This window comes from Numida meleagris, chromosome 5 (assembly GCF_002078875.1).
Source record: "Numida meleagris isolate 19003 breed g44 Domestic line chromosome 5, NumMel1.0, whole genome shotgun sequence".
In the NCBI taxonomy this organism is placed as follows: Eukaryota; Metazoa; Chordata; class Aves; order Galliformes; family Numididae; genus Numida; species Numida meleagris.
Genome location: NC_034413.1, coordinates 31,776,322 through 31,795,957, shown reverse-complemented (window position 1 = coordinate 31,795,957; position 19,636 = coordinate 31,776,322). Strand labels below are relative to the sequence as shown.

The 19,636-nt window shown below is 44.1% G+C and overlaps 2 protein-coding genes across 3 annotated transcripts; both read right to left on the bottom strand.

Annotated features, from left to right (window-relative positions):
• Positions 26 to 11,634, bottom strand: VPS26A (VPS26, retromer complex component A). Of its 2 annotated transcripts, none has more exons than XM_021398854.1 (9): positions 11,480 to 11,634; positions 8,826 to 8,975; positions 7,066 to 7,138; positions 5,483 to 5,639; positions 5,193 to 5,357; positions 4,646 to 4,752; positions 3,552 to 3,620; positions 2,619 to 2,761; positions 26 to 1,758 (listed from the first exon to the last, which is right to left on the bottom strand). In XM_021398854.1, the coding sequence occupies exons 1-9, from the start codon at positions 11,480 to 11,482 to the stop codon at positions 1,645 to 1,647; spliced, it is 981 nt and encodes a 326-aa protein (XP_021254529.1). In that variant the 5' UTR covers positions 11,483 to 11,634; the 3' UTR covers positions 26 to 1,644. The 2 variants fall into 2 exon arrangements, with proteins under 2 accessions (XP_021254529.1, XP_021254530.1); XM_021398855.1 differs by lacking the exon at positions 11,480 to 11,634 and adding an exon at positions 11,159 to 11,295.
• SRGN (serglycin) lies at positions 11,796 to 13,634 on the bottom strand. Its single transcript, XM_021398856.1, has 3 exons — positions 13,480 to 13,634; positions 12,147 to 12,294; positions 11,796 to 12,057 (listed from the first exon to the last, which is right to left on the bottom strand). The coding sequence occupies exons 1-3, from the start codon at positions 13,556 to 13,558 to the stop codon at positions 11,865 to 11,867; spliced, it is 420 nt and encodes a 139-aa protein (XP_021254531.1). The 5' UTR covers positions 13,559 to 13,634; the 3' UTR covers positions 11,796 to 11,864.

Genomic DNA, 19,636 nt, shown 5'->3' with positions numbered 1-19,636 from the left:
ACCACAAACAAAGACAAGCCAATGCTTAGTGAGAATACAGCTATTTTAATAATTCAAATAGCAGCTTAGTATGTTTCTCATTTATTATACATGGTTGCACAATCTGAGGCTGGTTAAATACAATCAGTTTGAAAATATCCCAGAATAATTTTCAGATTACAACATGCAAGTGACCATGAAAATATTTGGCTTTTTTTTCTTTTTTAACTTTATTCTTTAAATTTCTGAACAGGCACTTACATGAGGGAGTTAAATTTGCTCTCTTTCAGAGACACCCACATAAAGAGAAGTATCCTAGCATATAGTACACAGAGTCTTTGTCTGCTTTATCAAAGTGCCACAGTAATAAAACAGTTCTTACAGAAATGTAATTCAATTATTTGCTTACTCATAAAGTAAGGTTACCAATGACACTTGCACTGAAGTCGAGAAGCCTTGGTTGAAAGGCCAAGTGAACTACGAGCACAAGTAGCCTCCCACACAGCAGGCCTCACGTTGCACCCAAGCCCCAAGTCTGCAAGCAGACTACACGCTCACTGGGAGTAGATGAAAGCTAACTTGTTTAAGCTATTTCTTCAAACACTAAATGCATATGAGATGACCAAGACAAACAATCTGCTGTGCTAGACAAGCTTCCAGTCACTTTGAGGCTTGCCTGGCTTCACAATACCTTCCTAGAAGAGTACAAAAAGCATGTTACCATCCTCACAGGCCTAGATGGACGAGGAAGAGGATCTCCTGTGAGGATATTTTGCCCCTCCTATCAAGACAGTGAGGAAGAAGACCGTGAAGGAAGCGGAAACAAGAAACCACAAGGACCCATGTAACTGAGTATTTGCAAAATAATCAATGTTACCAGTGATTAGAATTACTTTGATACTTTACCCACTCTACCACCTGAAGGTGAAGTCATGAGAACATCTCCAAAGCCACTAGTAACTGGGCAATGAACCCTCAAAAGTCAGGGGCGACTCAGGTGAAAGGCTTAAAAGAAGAATGGCAAAATGAGAACTGGGGGGAAGGAGGGCAAAGATGTTTACTAACGTTCTTTGCTACTGAAATTCAAAGCTTCTTAGAAACCTTGATAAGGTGTCTGAAGGCTCCAATTACAGTGCATATACATGCAGCTTCAGTTAAACCCTGTCTAATATAGTAATTAGAAATCTTAGGACAAGTCCACAAACCTTGATTTTTAGTGTGATTTAGTTATTCATCTTACTGCCGTTTCAAAACAAAACAAAAGCAAAAAAAGCAACATTGGAAAAAGACATGCAATAAACAACATGAAAAGGGAAATGCTTTTATCTACACTGTGACCAGCAAAATCAAATATACCAGCCTACCATGCATGGAAATAACTAGATTTAAGCTTATGCATATCCAAGTGCATATAACATTGTCAAATAAAAGTAAATGTGCAGTATAAAATAGCTTAAGAAAGTTCCAGTGTTTGAGAAAGCACTTTATTTTAAAGGTATATACATACTTGAATGTTTAACTGAAGAATGTTTTAGTAGTATGGTAAATGCAGCACTGCAAGATGAAGGAAGACGGTTGTAATGGGAATTTTGGCCTTCTTTTCCCACAGGCTGCTGCCATCTTTAACCTGCTGAAGCACTGCAAAGTTTTTCACCTTATACCAGTTCACATTTCAGGCTGTTCAGCGGATGCTTGTGATTCTGGAGATTCAAATCGCTGGTGAAAGTTTGTTCGTTGTTTCCTCAGTTTCTCAGGCGCTTTTCTCCATAGAATTATTTCCTATTTGAGGAAACAAACACTTTTGAAACAACTATTTACCACTAAGCCAATAGTACCGTTATACATTTTGAGGTGGAATAGGTAAAGGCTTTTGGAAAAACTCTGCATCTCCATTATTTTCTATATGCACTGCACTGTTCTGTTGTTACCAGAAAGACAACACAAATAATTCAGTTTACCTATTTAGTTGCAGCCCAAACACACATTTAGCAATACGAAGCAGTCACCTCTTCCTTAATAATCCTACTGCTCACTGATGGTATTAGAAAGTTCCAAGAATTTTTTCCTCCTCATTTTCTCAAACTCCAAAGCCCATAGTAGAAATTGTATGCTCCAGTTACCTTCCATTTTCTATAGTTATATCACCTTGTCTATCTTCTAGAAGGAAGATTCTGACAGACACTTTGTCATAGTTCACGTAGCTTCAGACCAGTGACCCTTTTTCACTATTCCCTTCCGTAACATGTCCTCAACCTTTAAGTTTTCAGTCAAACGTCTAGCCCTTACTACAGTTTTGTAGCTTTGAACCTGGGATTCTGTTGGGAGTAGAAATTATCTGCAGGAGTTAGAGAAATCAAGCAAGCAAATGCATCACTAACTCCTTCTAACCATAAAGCATATAGTCTTGATATTTGAAGTACATAGTTATTTTATGGCACTTAACATTCTACCCTTGCTGAAATAGTATCAGTCATCTTCACCGTTCTGCAAGCTAGGATTTACTATACATCTTTCAATATATTCAACTGCAGAAATATTTACATCATACATGAAGCACAGTTGGCTTCTAACGTGTTGAACATCCAAAGCAGCATGCAGAACATCCGAGAATTCTGCAGCAAGATTCATCTAGACCATACCTGTTGTTTGAAGTATCGTCTGTCTTCTTCATCCACAAGCACTAGATTTAAGAAGTACCTCACTGAAAATTTCTTGTTCACATCTCTCATTGTAGGAGTTGGGTCGTAGCCAGCTAAAAATAGTCTTATAGGAATCGATTCACCTTAAAGAGGAAAGTTTCAATTAGTTCCTGAAAACTACATAACATTAATAGTTTTAGAATCTATGCAAAATAAGGGCAACTTCCCAAGCACTGCACCCTTTCTTTTCACAGAAGGGAACAGGCTTCCAATATCTGAGGCAACAGCCTTCTCACCAGCAACTTGCACATCATTAGGTTTCAGATCATTTAAGGCTTTTCTACGTATCACCTGCACCAGTTCCCACAAACAGTAAACAAGTGGGAGTCCAGATTAAGATTTAATGATCATGCTGAGACAGGGCCGAAGTTACACCATCTTCTGCTACCAAAGCACCTTTACAGTACTGCTGCTGCCAAAGGCATCTACGAGCACTCAGATGTCTGAGTCCTGAAATCAGCAGCAAGCACTCAGAGATAGAATGTTTGGTTTAAAAGAAATAATAAAACACACACACCAAACACAGAGTTAAGTGTGAAATCAAAGGGTTTGACAATGCACTTTATGATCTTAAGAGGTCTTTTCCAACCTAAATTATTCTATGAAACTTGAACTCTCAAAAGTTGATCTACATCACAGAGTCAAGCTTGAATCAAAGTGCTACATTGATAAGTCACAGGATTTGCAATGCTAAATAAATGTAAGAACTACCAAGATCCCAGTCCTTAAGTCAATGAAAACATCAGTTTTAGATAGGAAAGTAGTTTCTCCAAAACAAGCTTACACAAGTCACTCTTCTCCAGATTGATTTTCTTTTAAATACAGTTTTAACTCAGAATGCTTACTCTTCAAAATAGTATCACAACTATTTACCTTTAACTGGTGCACCATCCATTATTTCATACTTGGCAATTGTTTCAGTCTCTGTTGTGGTACTGGGTCCTGGTAAAACAAAATTTTCACTGAGAACATATGCTTCGGCTTTAAACCTGTCTACGAAGTTTTATCACAGCAATTTCTATGCTGCAGAGTTGAAATTACACACTTTTTTTCCTTTCATCGTTTTTAAGTCATGCATACTTAAAGCGAGCAAAACCATCTCCCAGACAGAGTAACTACTTCTTACTTTCTCCTCCCAGCACTGACACAGCAGCACTGGCTACAGCCTCTTCAAGAAGGCCCTCAGCACACAGGCTTTAAACAAGGGACAAGCATGCAGGGTAAGATTTGTGAAACTTTTCCATTCAGTGGCCAACACTAGCAACTCATACTGGTAGGCCACAGTCAGACTGAAAACCTGAAAGGTCTTCAGCCAGCACAAGAGCCACCTTTCTCCCATGCCCAGGATGAAGAACCACCTAGTTTAGTGACAAAATAAAGAAATAAATTAGAACTACCTGCCATTCCTCTACTGCTACAGAGGCAGGTTCTCCACACAAGCAACTCACTAAGTCCCCAGCCACTTGGGAAGAAAGTCATGACCTCTTACTGCCTTCCTAGTACCAGCAGTGTGCATGCCCCATCTGCAATAATCCAGCTTTCTCCTTAAAAACCTCTTGAAATTTTCTATCATATCTCATTTAGGCCAATTGAAAATGATACTTTTCTACAGCAGAAGAGAGATTTCATGCCACACTTATCTCTGAAGACACAAAGATGCATTTTATTCTTTTTCCTTTGTTCATTCTCAAACCAAGACTGCTTAAGCTCTTCTGTAATTCTGCACGAGTTCCATTTGCAGTTGTTCAAGTTTGTAGAGCTAACCCAACACTCATAAGGTCTGTGGCATTACTCTGGAGTTCAGTACAATTCACACAAGATGCAAGTGGTAGTCAAACACCAGCAAGAAACAAGCACATTCAGCATCACTTCAGCCAAAGCTGCAACTACTGACTTCATTCTCCAAGTCTGTGTAAGGCTCAACTGGCACAAAAGTTGCCATCTCTTTTGGAATTTGTTTTTCTTACCAATTCCAGTAATCTCCTTCTTGATTAGCTGCAACTCCATGTGCTGAATTTTTATTCTCACTAAGAGGAAATAAATTTTTCCAACAATCACATCCTTTAAGTGATACCTTTAAAAGAAAAGAACAGAGTTCTTCATTAAAGAATGAGCATAACTTTTACACCTCCTTCAAAAGAAGTTACATAGGAAGTTACCTTATCCACCTCTTACTCAGAGATAACTTCACCACCAAGTTAAGCATCTCAGCCAGACCAGTGTAATCAGCACCTTTCCATCACTGCTGTACCAGTAAAGGAAGTACTGCAGTTTTAAATAAAAGAAAACAAATATCTGCAGCGACCTTCCCATTAGTACTAAAGTCAGAACAGACAAGGATTCCACAAAAAAGGCCATCGTAATTAGTAAGCAAACAGTTCAATGCAATAGTCATTGAAAGCACTCCTTTACATTTCAAATCTCTAGATGCCAGGCTCTTCATCAAGTATTTTGTATTCTACCTTTTTTTCTCAGGTATTTATTTGCACATGTTCCAATTTAAGTTAGACTTACTTTGATTTATTGTATTCAAATTCTATATGAAGACAGTCTTCAATGCCTACTTCCATTTTAATTGAGTTGTTTACATCTGGGTATGTAGCAAGCTGATGAACAATCAGATCGTATTCTTTCACTATGTCTGACAGTCGTCTCACTATTGTCACTTTTAGAAAATACCTAGGGAGAAAGCCACAGAGTTAGCCAGAATTACTCAGCACTGGGGAGAAGACAGACAGCACAATTGCTAAGTTATTAAATACCTTGGAGGGTAGGAGGGGAGAAAAGACCTAACAGTTACAAACCTCAGTCTGACGTTGGCACCAATGTAGGATTCATATGGCTTCTCAACCTGCATGAATTCAAAGTCATAGCTTCTGCTCTGAGTCAGCTCTCCAGGTAAGGCGAGTTCCTTCACTAAGTTGACAAATTCATGTGTATTGCTCTTGTCATTGAAGAGCTCTACAGTTGAGGGAGATAAAGGAGAGCAGGTTTCAGTGTCTTTTTTTTTTTAAACCAAAAACAAATAAAAACAATAAATTAAAACATTACTGCAATTATTATTCATCTATAGGTCTATGTCATGCAATCCCCACCAACATAAAAAGTTACAAAAAAATTAGCCTTAATGTAAAAAAAATATATATTCACTCCATTTATATAAAAAAACCAAGCTTCTCTACAATTACCTACTAAAAATACCAACAAGCACACAAGCAGCAGCAAGAAATGAGGGTTTTTTTGTTGGTTTTTCTTTTTTCAATTGTTTTTTTTTAAAACAGACTGAAACATTGCAGAAAAGATATTTGAGCAAATCAAGTTCACAGTTTATTACTGCCAATTTGATAGAAGCATATGTGTTCACTAGTAACCACTTATTTTCTAATACAGGCACAAATGAAAGGTGTGCTTTGCTTGCTATGACAAGTATTGAAGTGCTACAAGGTTTTATTTACTGTATCAGTCAGAAAAGCCAGCAGAAGAGCAGACTTGAAACATGTTTGTGGCATGAAACTGCAGCTGGTCTCCAAGCAGTGTAGTCACTACTGGGGGAAGTTTTATGTATTTCTGTATTAAAACTTGAAAGAATGCAAGGAAACATGGACAAGCACAAAAAAACCCCAGTAACTTAAGTTAGTTCTGCATAACCCCTTGGGAATTTCTGAACTGAAGCATAAGACCCCGTAAAAAAAGCATAAGATTCAAGAAAAACTACATCTAACTGCAGTAATTCGGAGAATACAAATCTTACATCAGAGCAGATGAAGAACTCATACAGCTACTAGAGGATAGACTAAAAGAAGATGACACGTAGGAGCTTTATTTTTAACCTCGTGCTGTCCCATCATTTCTTTTTTTCATGTCTCTTCTTCAGAGACAGAATTAAATACTACAATTCAGAAGTCTAGCACACTTCTATTTTGGCTTGGAGCCTTCAATACAAAAGACACAAGTTGAAAAAAAGATTGAAATGCTTTGAGTTAGCTTTTCACATTATCATCATTTATCATCTGTAATCAGTGGAGACTGTTTGTAAGTTAAAAAAAAAAATGGGTAAACCTAAAGACATGAAGCTGAACCACATGCACCATGGCCACAAGTTTTCAGAAGTCTCTTGTGGTTCTTAATCAAATTCATAACCTGTCTGAGACAGAATACTTGCCATCCCACCCTCACATGCACACATCTTCCCATGATTTTCTGACTAGCACATATTACATCAGTACATCACTTGTGTTAAAAAGGGTACAATATAATCTTCCTTTGGTACTTGTCAGCCACTGACCCGATGGGGTTGCAATAGTTGAGCCACATTGCTGACAGCCACATATGCAAAGTTCTATCAACCACACCTACCTAACATCCCCTTCATAGATTCAAAACTCACCAATTTGTCCTACAAATTCAATTCTAATTCCTTGGTGCTCTAATCTCTTGCCATGCTGCTTAGAGACATTCACCTACAAAAGCAAAAAAAGCAAGAGTTAAACTCTAACATTTTCACTTAATACATGGTCTTAGCAAAAACAAAAATACATTACTACATGCCTGTGAAAGCTGCAATATCTCCTCAACATCTTTACCTCAGCTTGAATCAATTCAAATGGTTGATTTTAAAATTAACTGCTGCCTACTAATGTCCCACTAAGGCCTCTAAGACAAATCTAACCATCCGCAGGGCTGGACTTAAGTAGACCTGAAACCTTTGAGTATCGCAATTCAGTATCCAAGACAGAGCTTCAGCTGCATTCACATAAGCCTGCAGTGACCTCCTTGCCATCTTTGAAGGTAGAGAGCTTCAAAACATCCTCCAACAGTCACATTTGGAAGTCCAAAAAAGAACTGATTCAATCCTTCCAAGCCAAGAACACTTAAGCCCCTTCCTCAGCGGAAAGTAAAGTATTCAGTTTAGAGAAGTCAGTGCAAAAGCAACAAGTGACAACATCTGCTACCAAGATTTTTTGAATTCGATTTTCATAAACAGACCTCAGCCTCACAAAAACAGATTCTGTAATGTTACTTTCCGTGGGGATAAAGCATATGCAAAGTTTCCTCGCTAGATGGCCATTACTAGCAAAATGCCTGTATCTTAAAATCCAATACATTGTTAATATCTGAGTAGAAAGTAAACTGTGAATGATTTATCACTGTTGTGAAAAGAACAAAAGAGGCGATAAACTACTGCTCTTCCAGGCCTCCTGATCCCACTGTGCTTGTGTTTGTCAGAGCACCTCGGGCACCTCTCAGGAGCTGCTCATCAAAGGGAGAGGTCACCAGGCCAGCAAACATGCAAAAGCTGGTTCCCTCCGTTTCCTGAGTTTGAGAGCTGTCTTACGAGAGTTTCACATCCCTTTAGGGATCTTTGTAGAGAACCAAGCTCGAACATGGAAACACAACTTAAGAGCAGGAAGGTGCTTAGTAACAGTGTCAGTTAAGACTGAAGTAGGTATTTAGAAGTCAATCTCAGAACCCAATACCTCAGCTTCTTGGAGGAAAAGTAAATCCTAACAGAAATATTCAGAGAATGAGAATGGCTCTAGTAAAACAAGAATAACAGCAAGAACTGCCTGAGTGTGATACTGAAAGATGAGGAATCCCTCTGGCAATCCCTGCTTCATTTCTCACCTGACAATCCTCATCCCCACCAAGAAAAAACTCTTGTTGACTCAAGAGCCAGTGAACTTAACACGCTGCTCCTCTGATGCAGCTCCAGAAACCACTTTGGGGCATGAAACATAAGGCTTAGCTTCAGGGTATGCAAAGTAGGTTGGCTGCACCAGCCAAAAATTACTCATACACATATGGAGTTGTGGATTTTGGAGTTCAAAGGGAAGAAAGGGGGGCGGGTACAGTTTGGAATAGTTTTCTTGTCAGAAGTAACGACAGGATTGCACGTGGTCGCACAAGCATCTAATTCATAAAGTCAAAATGACTGGAAAAGATTATCAGAAACAACAAACTATTGAAAAGGCTCAGTTTTTCCAGTTGCCTGAATAACTACGGTTAAGAAAATCAGATAAAGGAAGATAGAGTTTTCTCTCTGAATAACTGGCCAACCTGAAAGGGTGGCTCTTGCTTATGTGTTTTCATTTGATTTCCCATATGCACTACCATCAGAATCAGTAAAGTAATTAATAGCAAAGTTACCTTTCCTGAAACAGATTCACCATCATAGAAGAGAAAATGCTTTTCTACTTTACCATCTTCTGTTTTCATTTCTGCTGTTTTTCGTGTTTCTGCATCATTAAGAATAACATCAATCTCACAAACAGGACCGAAGAAGCCTCCAAGAAAACTCTGCAATAAAGAATTCACAAGTTACTTCCCAGTGGACACTCCATCTTAAGTGTGATATTTACCTGCAGCTGTGTCCTATGCATGGGGGAATAACACTTATGCCCCCAGGAAATTGCAAAGCCATTCTGTACTAAAGACCCAAGATTTAGCAGTAATGGAACACAGTCATTCACCTAGCAAGTAATTGCAATCGGGTCAGTTTTCAATCGTATTTACTCTTAAATCACTGATTTCACTTTCAAAAAACTAATCCCTTTTAATCATACTTCAAAAAAAAAAAAAAATCTTGTTAACAAGTTTATTCTGCCTCATTTGGGATTTGGGACAGCATGTAGTTTTCAGCACCGTTTATACCCACTGTAACTCACTGCATAAACAGCAGTAACAGATGACCAGAAGTAGGAGGGGTAACAGAGCAAAGCAAGCTGAAAACAAACAGCTAAACAAGGTCTAACAGAAAGCAGGAAGCAACCCACTAGTTAGAAGAAGGTGAATAAAGAACTTTTATTTGCTGCCCCTTCCTATGCCCTGTCATTCTCAGAGGAAATAAAGAGAGCATCAGCACATTCAGCAGCCAGCAGCTTTTCATACGATCTACCTCAGCTATGCCATCAGATACCGTGGGAGTTTCAAGCTTACCTGTAACACTGCTCCACACACTGATATATTGCAAGCATTAAATGTTCATCCTCACCTTACAACAGCACTCTCTAGGCACAAACTTTTGACTAGTATCAAACACGTATCATTCTTGCACCTTACTCAAACATTTCTCACAACAAATCGCACAGCATCGCAGCTGCTCTATGGAAGCTCAACAAGGTCCATACAAAATCTCCCATCTTTTATTAAGAACCAGGCACTAATCTGCTTTGATGTACTAAAGCAGACAATGCTACGTTAATTCTGGGCAACGTTTCTGTTTTATTTGTTAAGCACTTGTTTGTTTCAGTTTTTTGTTTGTTTGTTTTTAGAAGTTACACTCGGTTTTGGATAAGGGCATCCACTTCAGCTCTATGAACATGGCAAATGTGAAACCATCACTCTCGCTTCACCTGCACAAGAAAACATCCTAGACATTCTGAGATCCTGAAGTAGGACTGAAAACAAAATAACCTACAAGAGTGTACAATATGAATGCAACTGCCCAGCAGTAGGAATGCTGAGCAACTTGCTGCAAGACATGGTGCAATTTGGAGCAGTAAAACAGCCATTCACACACGTCTAAAGCAGCTTTGTATTTGTTCAGACAGCAAGCGGCCCTAGTTCCAGCCACACAGCTACAACAAGGCTGCAGTTGCAGAGCTACATACATCTCTTCCATGTTCTCAGAGGAAAGCAAAAGCAGGTAGGTAGTCAAACCCAAGGCTGAACAGACCTCTGAGTGCCTGCCAAGCAGACATAGGTGCATTCACTGCTGAAACAAGAAAGGAGGCTTTGGGGTTTTATTGTTGTTCGTTTGTTTTGTTTTTTTTTAAGTGACTACACGTTAGAATTATTCTGGTTTTGGCTCCTGCAGAAGGGGGAGACAATAAAAAAAAGAATTTCAGGTTTTTAGGTTATTTTGAACTGTTACACAAGTTACTTTGGCATAATCATACCTCCTTTCTTCAGTTTTGTATCTGTTTTCCAGATTAGCCTTGTGTTCCTGCCCCCACCCAGACCAAAAAAGGAAGCACATCACCTTCAGGTGAGCATTACACAGGGTGGTCGCACAGCACCTTCCACACTGTGAAGCTGCACCATCACTTCAAGCAGCCAGCCAGCCCTACCTCTGTAGCACACTGCTTCCCAACGCACCATTTGCACACTCCAGCTACACCCTCAGAAATTAGCTGTGATCTCAGCCAGGAGGATGAGAACATACGGAACAGAGAAATCAGCAGCCACTAGCTCCTCCAGTTGCTAGCAGAGACACTGCTGCAGGGAAGCTATGCAAGACGAGATGTTTTATTTTAAGAAGCTACGTTGTGTCTCACTGTGTTCCACTTTAATAAAGACAGAACCGGGTTTTTAAGCAGCTGGCCAAACGCTACAGCGTGCTCTCGCCCTCGTGCAGAAGGCAAAGGGTGGTGATGCTGCTGCACGAGGGCTGGAAGCACCGTGCGACGTCGCAGCCGCACTGAAGGCCAGCCGTGGCAGGTCCGCCACGAAACCAAGGATAAGAAGGGGAACGCACACACCGGGAGGCGAGGGAACACCCCAGGGAGGAGACAGACGCTGAAGCCGGCTGCAGCCCGTTACTTCCCGCTGCCCCTGCCCGCACGCCCCGCGCCGCCCGCTCCCGCTTCTGGGGCGCAACACGGCGCCGCCTGGTGCAGCAGCAGCGGCGGAAGCAGCGCACCGCCCGCCGCAGGCCGAGGAAGGACCGGCGGGGCGGCTCTCCTCACACGCAGCCACAGGTGGGCAGCGAGGCACCGCCCGGGCCAGGCGGCCGCCTCGGGCCGCGACCCCGAGCAGGACGGCAGTTGGCGGCTAACGGCCGCCACCCCGCCCCCACTCACCATGGTCGGTGCCCTCCGCCGCCGCCGCGCGCCACCAGCAGCCGGCCCGCGCCCCTGTCATGTGACACTCCGGGCCGCCACGCCACGCCTACCCCCCCCGCGGCACGTGACCGCCCCCTCCCCTCAGCGCCCCGTGGCCGTAGGGGCGGTGGCGGCGCATGCGCGGCGGAGGGGAGGGACGAGGGAGTGCGGTGATGGGGCGGACTGGGCTGGGTCGGTGTTGCGTTGAGTTGCGTCGCTTTTCGCCTGCGGGGTGTATGCTGTGTAGAAAAACGGCAAAAGTTTGATCTTGAATAAAGACAGTGCGCAAAAGCCATGAGGGTCGTAAGGCAGCGATTTTATTGAGCCGGGGGGGTTGGGGACCATCCGTCATGGCGCTGAGGTGCTATGGCAGCAGGGCCTCCTCCTGCAGCCGCTGCCCCAGCCCCGCCGGCAGCTCCGGGCGTCGCGCAGCCCGGGCAGCGGGAATGGAATCAGCCTCCGAGCCCGAGCCTAGCTCCAGCGCCGCGTTCCAGCCCGAGCCCGACTGCTCCTCGGAGAGCGGGAAGCTTTTGATCAGGTCCTGGTACCGCCTCATCCTGAAACACCAGAGCCGTCACAAACTCCATTTCCCTCTCACCGATTGCGTACCCCGTCCCCCAGCCCACCCGAGGACCCCCACACTTACAGGGCCGGGTTGGCCATGGGCGGCAGGATCCTGTTGGCCGCACCGTCGGGCAGCTGGAACCAGGGCCCCATCTCCTCCACGCAGTTGGGGGACCAGGCGTCGGGCCGGCACCGCACTCGCTTGTACCGCGCCCTCTGCGCGGGGGCACCTGGTGGGAGCAGCCCGCGTTACTCGACAGCGCCTGGCAGCCCCCAGCTCCGCAAAGCTCCCCGAGCCCGCTGCCCCGGCTTGGTGCTGACAGACAAGCCTCCCAGCGTTACTCGAAGGACCAAAGCAACAATCCTTCCTTTCAATCTCATTTAATTAACTTGTTCTCAAGCCCCCTGGCACTCTGTCCTCCTTTTGGCACTTTATCTAATTTTTCTCATTTTCTTGGGAATATCTGCCTGTAATTATGGCTCTCTATTGCCCTATATATTGCTGTAATGTGCTAGATGACTTTCAGCTTCCTCCTACACTCTTCTGCCAGAGAAAAAAATCTCTCAGGGAGGATTTCCTGCTGCTTTCACAGCATATTCCCTTTTCTCTTTTATTTACCTCTCTTAGCACCTTATTAAGAAGGTTGTTGTTTTTGTAAAAACAGCGGCAACAGAAGAAACAACTGTGACCGAGTACTTTGTACATAAGCATCATGCAGAACTCAGGCTACAAACAAGATCTCAAAGACCGTCCTCAGGATAGAAACAGTGGTAGATGCCTAATGGAGGCCTCTCACTGTCATAGCCTTGGTTTGGCGGAGAATTATCCTACATATGTTTGGTAAGTGCCTCTCTCATGCAAGAAATGACTCCACAGGGCACTTGTCATTGTGAATCAACATTTCCTTTTCGTTGTTTTAGCGCTGCATGTTGCAATGCTTTCTATACCAAATAAACCGTACAGTTTCCTCATACTTACACCCAATTTCCTTTCCTCCCCCCCCAGAAGTAGACCAGAGACCAGAGTAGTTATGACATGGGGACTGCAACAGGCTTAATCTGTAACTGCATAACGGAATAGCAGGACATAAACAGACCCCTAAGAAAGGGCTGGCTAAATATATACATTGGCATATACATTTGGGATGTGTACATACATAGAGTAGCTTGGTAAGGTCTTTTTCTCATGTAGGCTGGGTGAGAGACACAGAAATGTTCCACTTGCAAAAGGCACCTTATCTTCCCACTCCCCCTCCAGAAAACCGAACTCTAGTGAAGCAGGCTTCCTAAGCAGACCTCATTCCTCCCAGAAGGTCAATTTGCAATGTTCTCCCTCAAATTTGGGGGCCACCTCCTCGGCCCACACTACCTAGCCCAGAAAGAGTATTACAGAGAGAACAACCGCTCAGCGTTACCTTGCACTGTGCATCCCACAAAGAGGATTACACAAACAGCCAGGAAAATCCTCCTGCTACATCTGACCGGGAGCTGCATGTTGGCCGGCGCTCCTCCGCTCCCTGCCAGCCTCCACCACAGCCTCGCGCTTCAGGAACACGGCAGAGCAAGGAAGCCGACTTTTAGACAAGGTTTCCAAAACCTCAAACCCAACCCATAACCTGCGTCACTGTTTCCTGATTGACTGAAGTGAGACATCTGCGGAAAAGCCCAGTGCTCCGACCCCTCAGTCTCCCACCCAGCACCGAAATCCTCACTCTGGTGCTGGCTGTGAGGAGAGGCAATCCCAAGGCAAGCCCTCGGGGCACGCGTCTCTGCCCACTGCTCTTTCCTTCAGCCCATCGCATTTTTGTGTTGGCAGCTTTTTCATCGGGATTCAATCATCCAGGCTCGAGTTTAGCCAAGAATAAATTAGGCACAAGACGGCTACAGCAGTAGTAGGCTTTTCTTATTCATCCTGTTTCCAGTGGGTTAACAGAGGAGCGATGCGGGCCCCAGCATGCTGCCAGCACCGCAGCACCATGGCCAGCAGCGTCAGCCATGCGGTAGAACAGTTTTTTATGGTGGAAAGTCCACCGAGGTCCCGGCGGTGCTTCTGGTGAGTGGTGACTTTCCCTGTGCTCAGCTCGGTTCTCCTGCGGATCCACTATGAGACATTTATTAGGCGTTTTCATGGGTTTTTTTCAGCAGGGAAAAAGAGGAGGCTCCAAGCACCATGTGGAGACGGCTTTGGGTGCAGCAGTTACTTGTAGTGACTTCTTCTCTACTTTGTATTTTTAGCATCAACTCCCTTGTTTCTTTTCACTCTTTTTTTTTTTTTTTTTTTGAGGCTGTGCTCAGCACAAACAGTGCCTGCAGGCGCGGAAGCGGTCCCTGCCGTCACACCTCTGACTTTCCGTGGTCACAGTCCCCATGTGGGCAGAAGAACAGCACACAGGCTGCATTGTATCAGAACAATAACTTTGAAACGTGTCATTGCACGGCTATTGGTGTTGGAGAGTGTGTTTCTTGCCACGGCTGTGCCGAAGCACTGCTGCCACTTTCTCATCATGTGTAAAGCAGATTAAGAGCTTTGCATTTTTCTAAGGCATTAATTTGGGGGCCGGGAGAAGGAGGGGGCTGCTTCAGCACGGGGCCTCTGGCCCCTCGCACAGACACCTGAGAATCCTCCTGAGGCGACCGAAATGCCTGGAAATAGTCCCTAAGCAGAAAACAAACATCTCAGGTGATGAACCGCTCCTTGGTCGTGTCTCTCAGGACTGGTTTTATCTCCCAGTTTGCTTCAGGAGTGTAATTTAGTAACATCACCATGCTGGGCATGAGGACATCCATTCTGCCATTGACAATAGGGAATTTCAGTCAGGAAAATTCCTTCTCGGCAGCCCCATGATATCCAGGTGCAGGGGCAAGACATCACCCACCCAGATGGGGTCTCGATAAATAAGTTCCTCTTTCATAACTGCTCAGAAATCAGACAGACCGCAACTGCTGCTGGGTCACTGTTCCCATGAGTCAGGCTGTTACCTACACACAGACATCAATGTGCTCCTGCAGGTCACTGCTCTGGGCACTGGCTGCTGCAGACAGGCTGTGTTTGTGCTAATCAGCACTAAGAAAGGGGCGAAGTGGAGATGGATGGCCAGAAAAGGGAAAACAGAGGTCATACAGTGAGCAAGGGTCAAGGGGAAAGCAAATATAGACTGGACATAAGGAAAAAGTTTTACAGTAAGGGCAGTGAGGCACTGGCACAGGCTGCCCAGAGAGGTGGTGGTACCCCGTCCCTGCAGACACCCGAGGTCAGGCTGGATGGGACTCTGAGCTCCTGATGGAGCTGGAGGTGTCCCTGTTCATTGCAGGGGAGTTGGACCAGATGGCCTTTAAGGGTCCTTTCTAACTGAAACTATTCTATGAATGGCAGGAGAGTACAACATGAGGAATGTGGTTTTGCCCATCTTATCCTTTGGGAAAGTAGGAGAGGTTTTTTCCTGTTGCTATAGTGGGAACTGGGGTAGATAACAAAAAGCTGGTGAGCCCAGGAGGTAGATTTGGGTCACTGCAGGAGATTTCTGAGTCCAGCCCCGAGCCGGGATGACTCCTCAGCCCAGCACCTGAGATGCTGAGCACGGGGCCCATGCAGCATATGGCATCTCTGCCTTTTGTGCTGTGCCTCTGGCCCCTGAGGGCAGTATCAGGACCTGGTCTATGAAGATAAGATTCAGAACTCGCAAGAAATCGTTACAGCTCACGTGCATTGTGGGAAATCTGACATTTGCTGCCATCTAGATCACACAGAAGAAGAGTTGTCTGTTTTTTCCCATGATAGAGGTCAGAGATCATTGCTCAAAAGCCACAACTGCATCAGCACTGAGCACAGCTGATGGCCCACAGGAAGGGCGAGCAGCTTCTTTCCACCAGCAATTCTTGTCACCATCAACAGCACTGAATGAGGGATGGACCCAACCTTCTAAAGAGAAAAAACAGCTCTCCTCCAGGCTGCAGTACTTTCTCCTTTCACATGCTGAAGCCCAAAGCAACAGGAGGCTTCCATCATAGGAATTGAAAATGGAATCAGGATAGAGATAGATTTAAATTATTCAGACACAAACAATTGAACTGATACAACTTTCTGGAGACGAACTAGGGTCCTTGTGCTGGCCTCCACCTGCCTTATGGTCAAGGGTGGCTTTAGCACAGCTGAGGACCTCCAGCAGAGCTCTGCCAGCCTGGGGCAGGACAGGACAACAGCACTAGCAGAGCCATGGGCCTTTATGGTATAGAGTGAAGCATGCCTTTACACGAGCCCTAAGTAACACAAACAGCTTGGCACCATACAAAAACAATGAGGCAAAGCATGTGGAGAAGTTAAGAAAGAGGAGTTGAAAGTTATTAGCAAAAACAGGAGGTTAGGCTGTACTTTATTGTTCCCTCTGCTCCTCAAGCCTGCAGACCACATTGGACATGCTGGACGTCACGTCCATCATCATTTCTGTCCTCTAGTCTTTACTAGATAGAGCTGACATCATTGCCAGGGCATCATTACCTCCATTATTCGGCAAAAGGAGGCTCTGGGTCTGTCTGGCTGCACCTGCCAGGTGCTGCTGAGCTCCTGCAGCCACCAGGAGAGGGACCCTGGGAGAGCAGGAGCTCCATGGCCAACTCAGAGCAGCTGGAGAACGCACCTGGGAACCACTGGGTCTTCCTTCCCTCCCAGTCAGTCTGCTTACAGGAAATCATTTCACGCATTCCTTCTTTTCACCCCATATATTTTAGCAGGAACAAAACACTGTGTTTAGTTTTCCCTTCTCAGAACTGTCTCCAGCACATCGCTCCCATCTTTGGCTGTAAAGACCCCATCAAAAGATTTTGGAAAAGGGCAAGCAGGCAAATGGTTCTCATTAGGAAAACAGTGAGTGCCTACAGGCCTGGCTGGGATGAGGAAGGGGTGTGCAGCATCAGCCAAACTGCAAAATGTAGAAGTGCCAGCAGGCACTTTGCAAGAGTTACTAGGAAGTGCCTAACACACTTTTTATAAGGAATTTAAAAATCTGTATTAGTCATTCCTGACAAGCTCTGAAGTAAGCTAAAATGTTGCAATTTAAGAGGAATAAGTTGACAAATGTTTCCAGCCACAAACTTATGCCCTTGTTTTTAACACAGCAGTCTTTCGCTCTGTAACTGCAAGACTCCAAGGGACTTGGGCTCAGGGATAGCAGCCTTGGTAGATGCTGCTTCACAGGACTGCTTTGGGGCATTCAACAATGAAACGTCCCATGGAAAACACCAAAGTATCAGTGATTACCTCAATCTTTTAAAATAAACTCAAAAAGTAAAATCCAGCTTCACTGAGTGCTGAGCAAAAGGAAAACCCCAAACAAAACTGAAACGCTTAAAGGCATGAGTTAAGCAGATCAGTTTGGTATCTCATCGATGCTGAGCTTTATCAGGCTCCTGCAATGTTTCCGTGCACGGAGCTGCAGCAGCAATCATACCCAGTGCCAGCACTGCACCGGTACATCGAGACATCTCCGCTCTGCAGATAGAGAAGGCAGCCGTCCGCCTTGCCAAGACGCACAAGCCTCTGTCCTTGGCAACGTTGGGGACCCATTTTCCTGATGGGAAAGGGAAGTGGGGGGTCACTTCTCGCTTCCCCCGGTAGTTCAGGTTTAAGAGGGGAGAATGGTGAAGGAGAGGGCCTTCTGCCTCTCTCCTCAAAGGAAAAAGAGAAAGAGCTTTGCTGTCATTATTCTCTTGGTCCTGAAACATTTAATCTGCCTGATCGACCCAATTTATGCTACATAAGACATCTGGAACAAGAGCTGAAAGCATTTCAGTTACAACAAAATTGTTTTTAACCAAAGCAAATTACCTCTAGTAAGCATTATGCACTGTTTGAAGAGGACACTGAGGTTACAGCCTCCACGTTTTGGAGATCTTACACTTGATATGTGTTTGGCACAAGTGTAGGTATCATGAAAACCTCACTGCTTCATGCTGGGTAAAAAAAAGCACTACTAGAACAACAGCAAGGAATTTTCAGTGGTAAGATTTTTTTTTTCTGAGGTACAAAAAGAAATAAGAAATGCAGGTTAAATGGAGTTCACAGGAATCTAATCTTCAATTAATCTTTGAAATAAATGCCTGACCTCACACATACTTCACACAGTTAAAACTCAGCATTCCTGGAGCTTTGTTGCCTAATCCAACCAGCCCCTTCTCATTCCATCCCCCTCCTTGTAAATACAAGATCTTAGTTCATTTTATCAAATCATGTCACAAGCAGGAATTATTCAAAAGGTTTCCATGAAGAAGACTTGCCTTAAAAGTACCAATGCAATAATGCATTGCAGTGAGCATCTGCCTTGACACATTCTCAGCAATAAACTATGTTCAGCCAGTGGTAGTCTTCAACATTTGCTATGGAGGTGAAGAACTGACATTGGTTTCTTTAAGTCTATATATACTTGATATATTTGAAATTTACTTACACTGTGCTGCAGTTTTTAAGAAACTGTGGGCTGTCCTACTATCAGGCTAAGGGAAAAACTGAATTAAAGCACCGAGAGCGGAAACTTAAAGGCTGACTAGACGTTTATTTAGGAAAATGAACAATGCACACATGCATTCACACACACACACTCTCCTTTATTCTGTATGCATGCAAATAGATACTCCAGTTCTGAGTACTGCCATCTCTCATTTCCAGGACACATTCATTGGCCTGCTTGTTGTTAGCAGTCAGCCAGCCAGTTCTATGCAGGATTCTGCAAACTAGAGATTTTGACCACATGTACAAGATGTACTTTCTTGCTTGCGTAGGCTCCTCCTTCACCCTCCCTCCTACCTTTTTTCTCTTGTTTTCTTGATTTCCCTCCCCCCCCCATAAGAAACCAGTTGTTTCACGCTTCTCCTTTAACGCCCCTCACTTCTGTAAAATTCCCCCCATCAATTTGATAGTGCTGGTGCATAAAGCGGTACCCTACCTCACACCCCATTACCTTTGCACTTCATTTTTCCACAACTGCTGACCCCTCTGACTGTCCCCACTTAGTATATGGTTTGTCTACATGCTCAGCCTATGCTTTATCTACAGCACTGGGGTACTGGTTCATAATCCTTCCACAGGCACCAGATATATAAAGTATCACACATGTTTTGCATCAGAAATGTAGCCTGGTATTCCATCAAGAGTAAATAGGTGGCTAAAGGAAAATAGGGCAAAGGTAACGCTTCCTGTAAGATCAGGAATACTACCAAATTAGTAAGTCCTTAATAAGAATCAGGACAGCTCTAATGAAGACAGCAAACAGCAGCAAGGCAGATTTTTGAACGGTGCTTTAGCAGCAACCGATCAGGATCTACAGCAACTTCAGAGGCACCTACTTACAGCTCTGACCAACACAGAGGCACTAATGGCTTCTCAGGCCTTTAAGTGTTATTTAGCATCTGCTGGAGCACTAGATCATAGTACTTCTACCCTATCACTTCTCTACAGAAGTATTAAGAGCAGGGTTTCCCCTCCCACCTCCATCAACAAAGTCTGCTGCTTTCTCACTCAGCATTCTGGCACTTCAGATGCTCAGAAACACTTTCACCACTACGTATTTTGGCAGAAGTTGT

What these genes read in the sequence shown, in the direction of transcription:
- VPS26A (XM_021398854.1), bottom strand. An exon ending in GGATGGTGCACCAGTTAAAG is followed by an intron (nt 2,762 to 3,551) that starts GTAAATAGTTGT and finishes TTCCTCTTTAAG; the next exon opens with GTGAATCGATTCCTATAAGA. An exon ending in GACGATACTTCAAACAACAG is followed by an intron (nt 1,759 to 2,618) that starts GTATGGTCTAGA and finishes TTCCTCAAATAG; the next exon opens with GAAATAATTCTATGGAGAAA.
- SRGN (XM_021398856.1), bottom strand. Translation starts at nt 13,558, where the DNA reads ATGCAGCTCCCGGTCAGATGTAGCAGGAGGATTTTCCTGGCTGTTTGT. An exon ending in TGTGGGATGCACAGTGCAAG is followed by an intron (nt 12,295 to 13,479) that starts GTAACGCTGAGC and finishes TGCTCCCACCAG; the next exon opens with GTGCCCCCGCGCAGAGGGCG. An exon ending in CCCATGGCCAACCCGGCCCT is followed by an intron (nt 12,058 to 12,146) that starts GTAAGTGTGGGG and finishes CTGGTGTTTCAG; the next exon opens with GATGAGGCGGTACCAGGACC.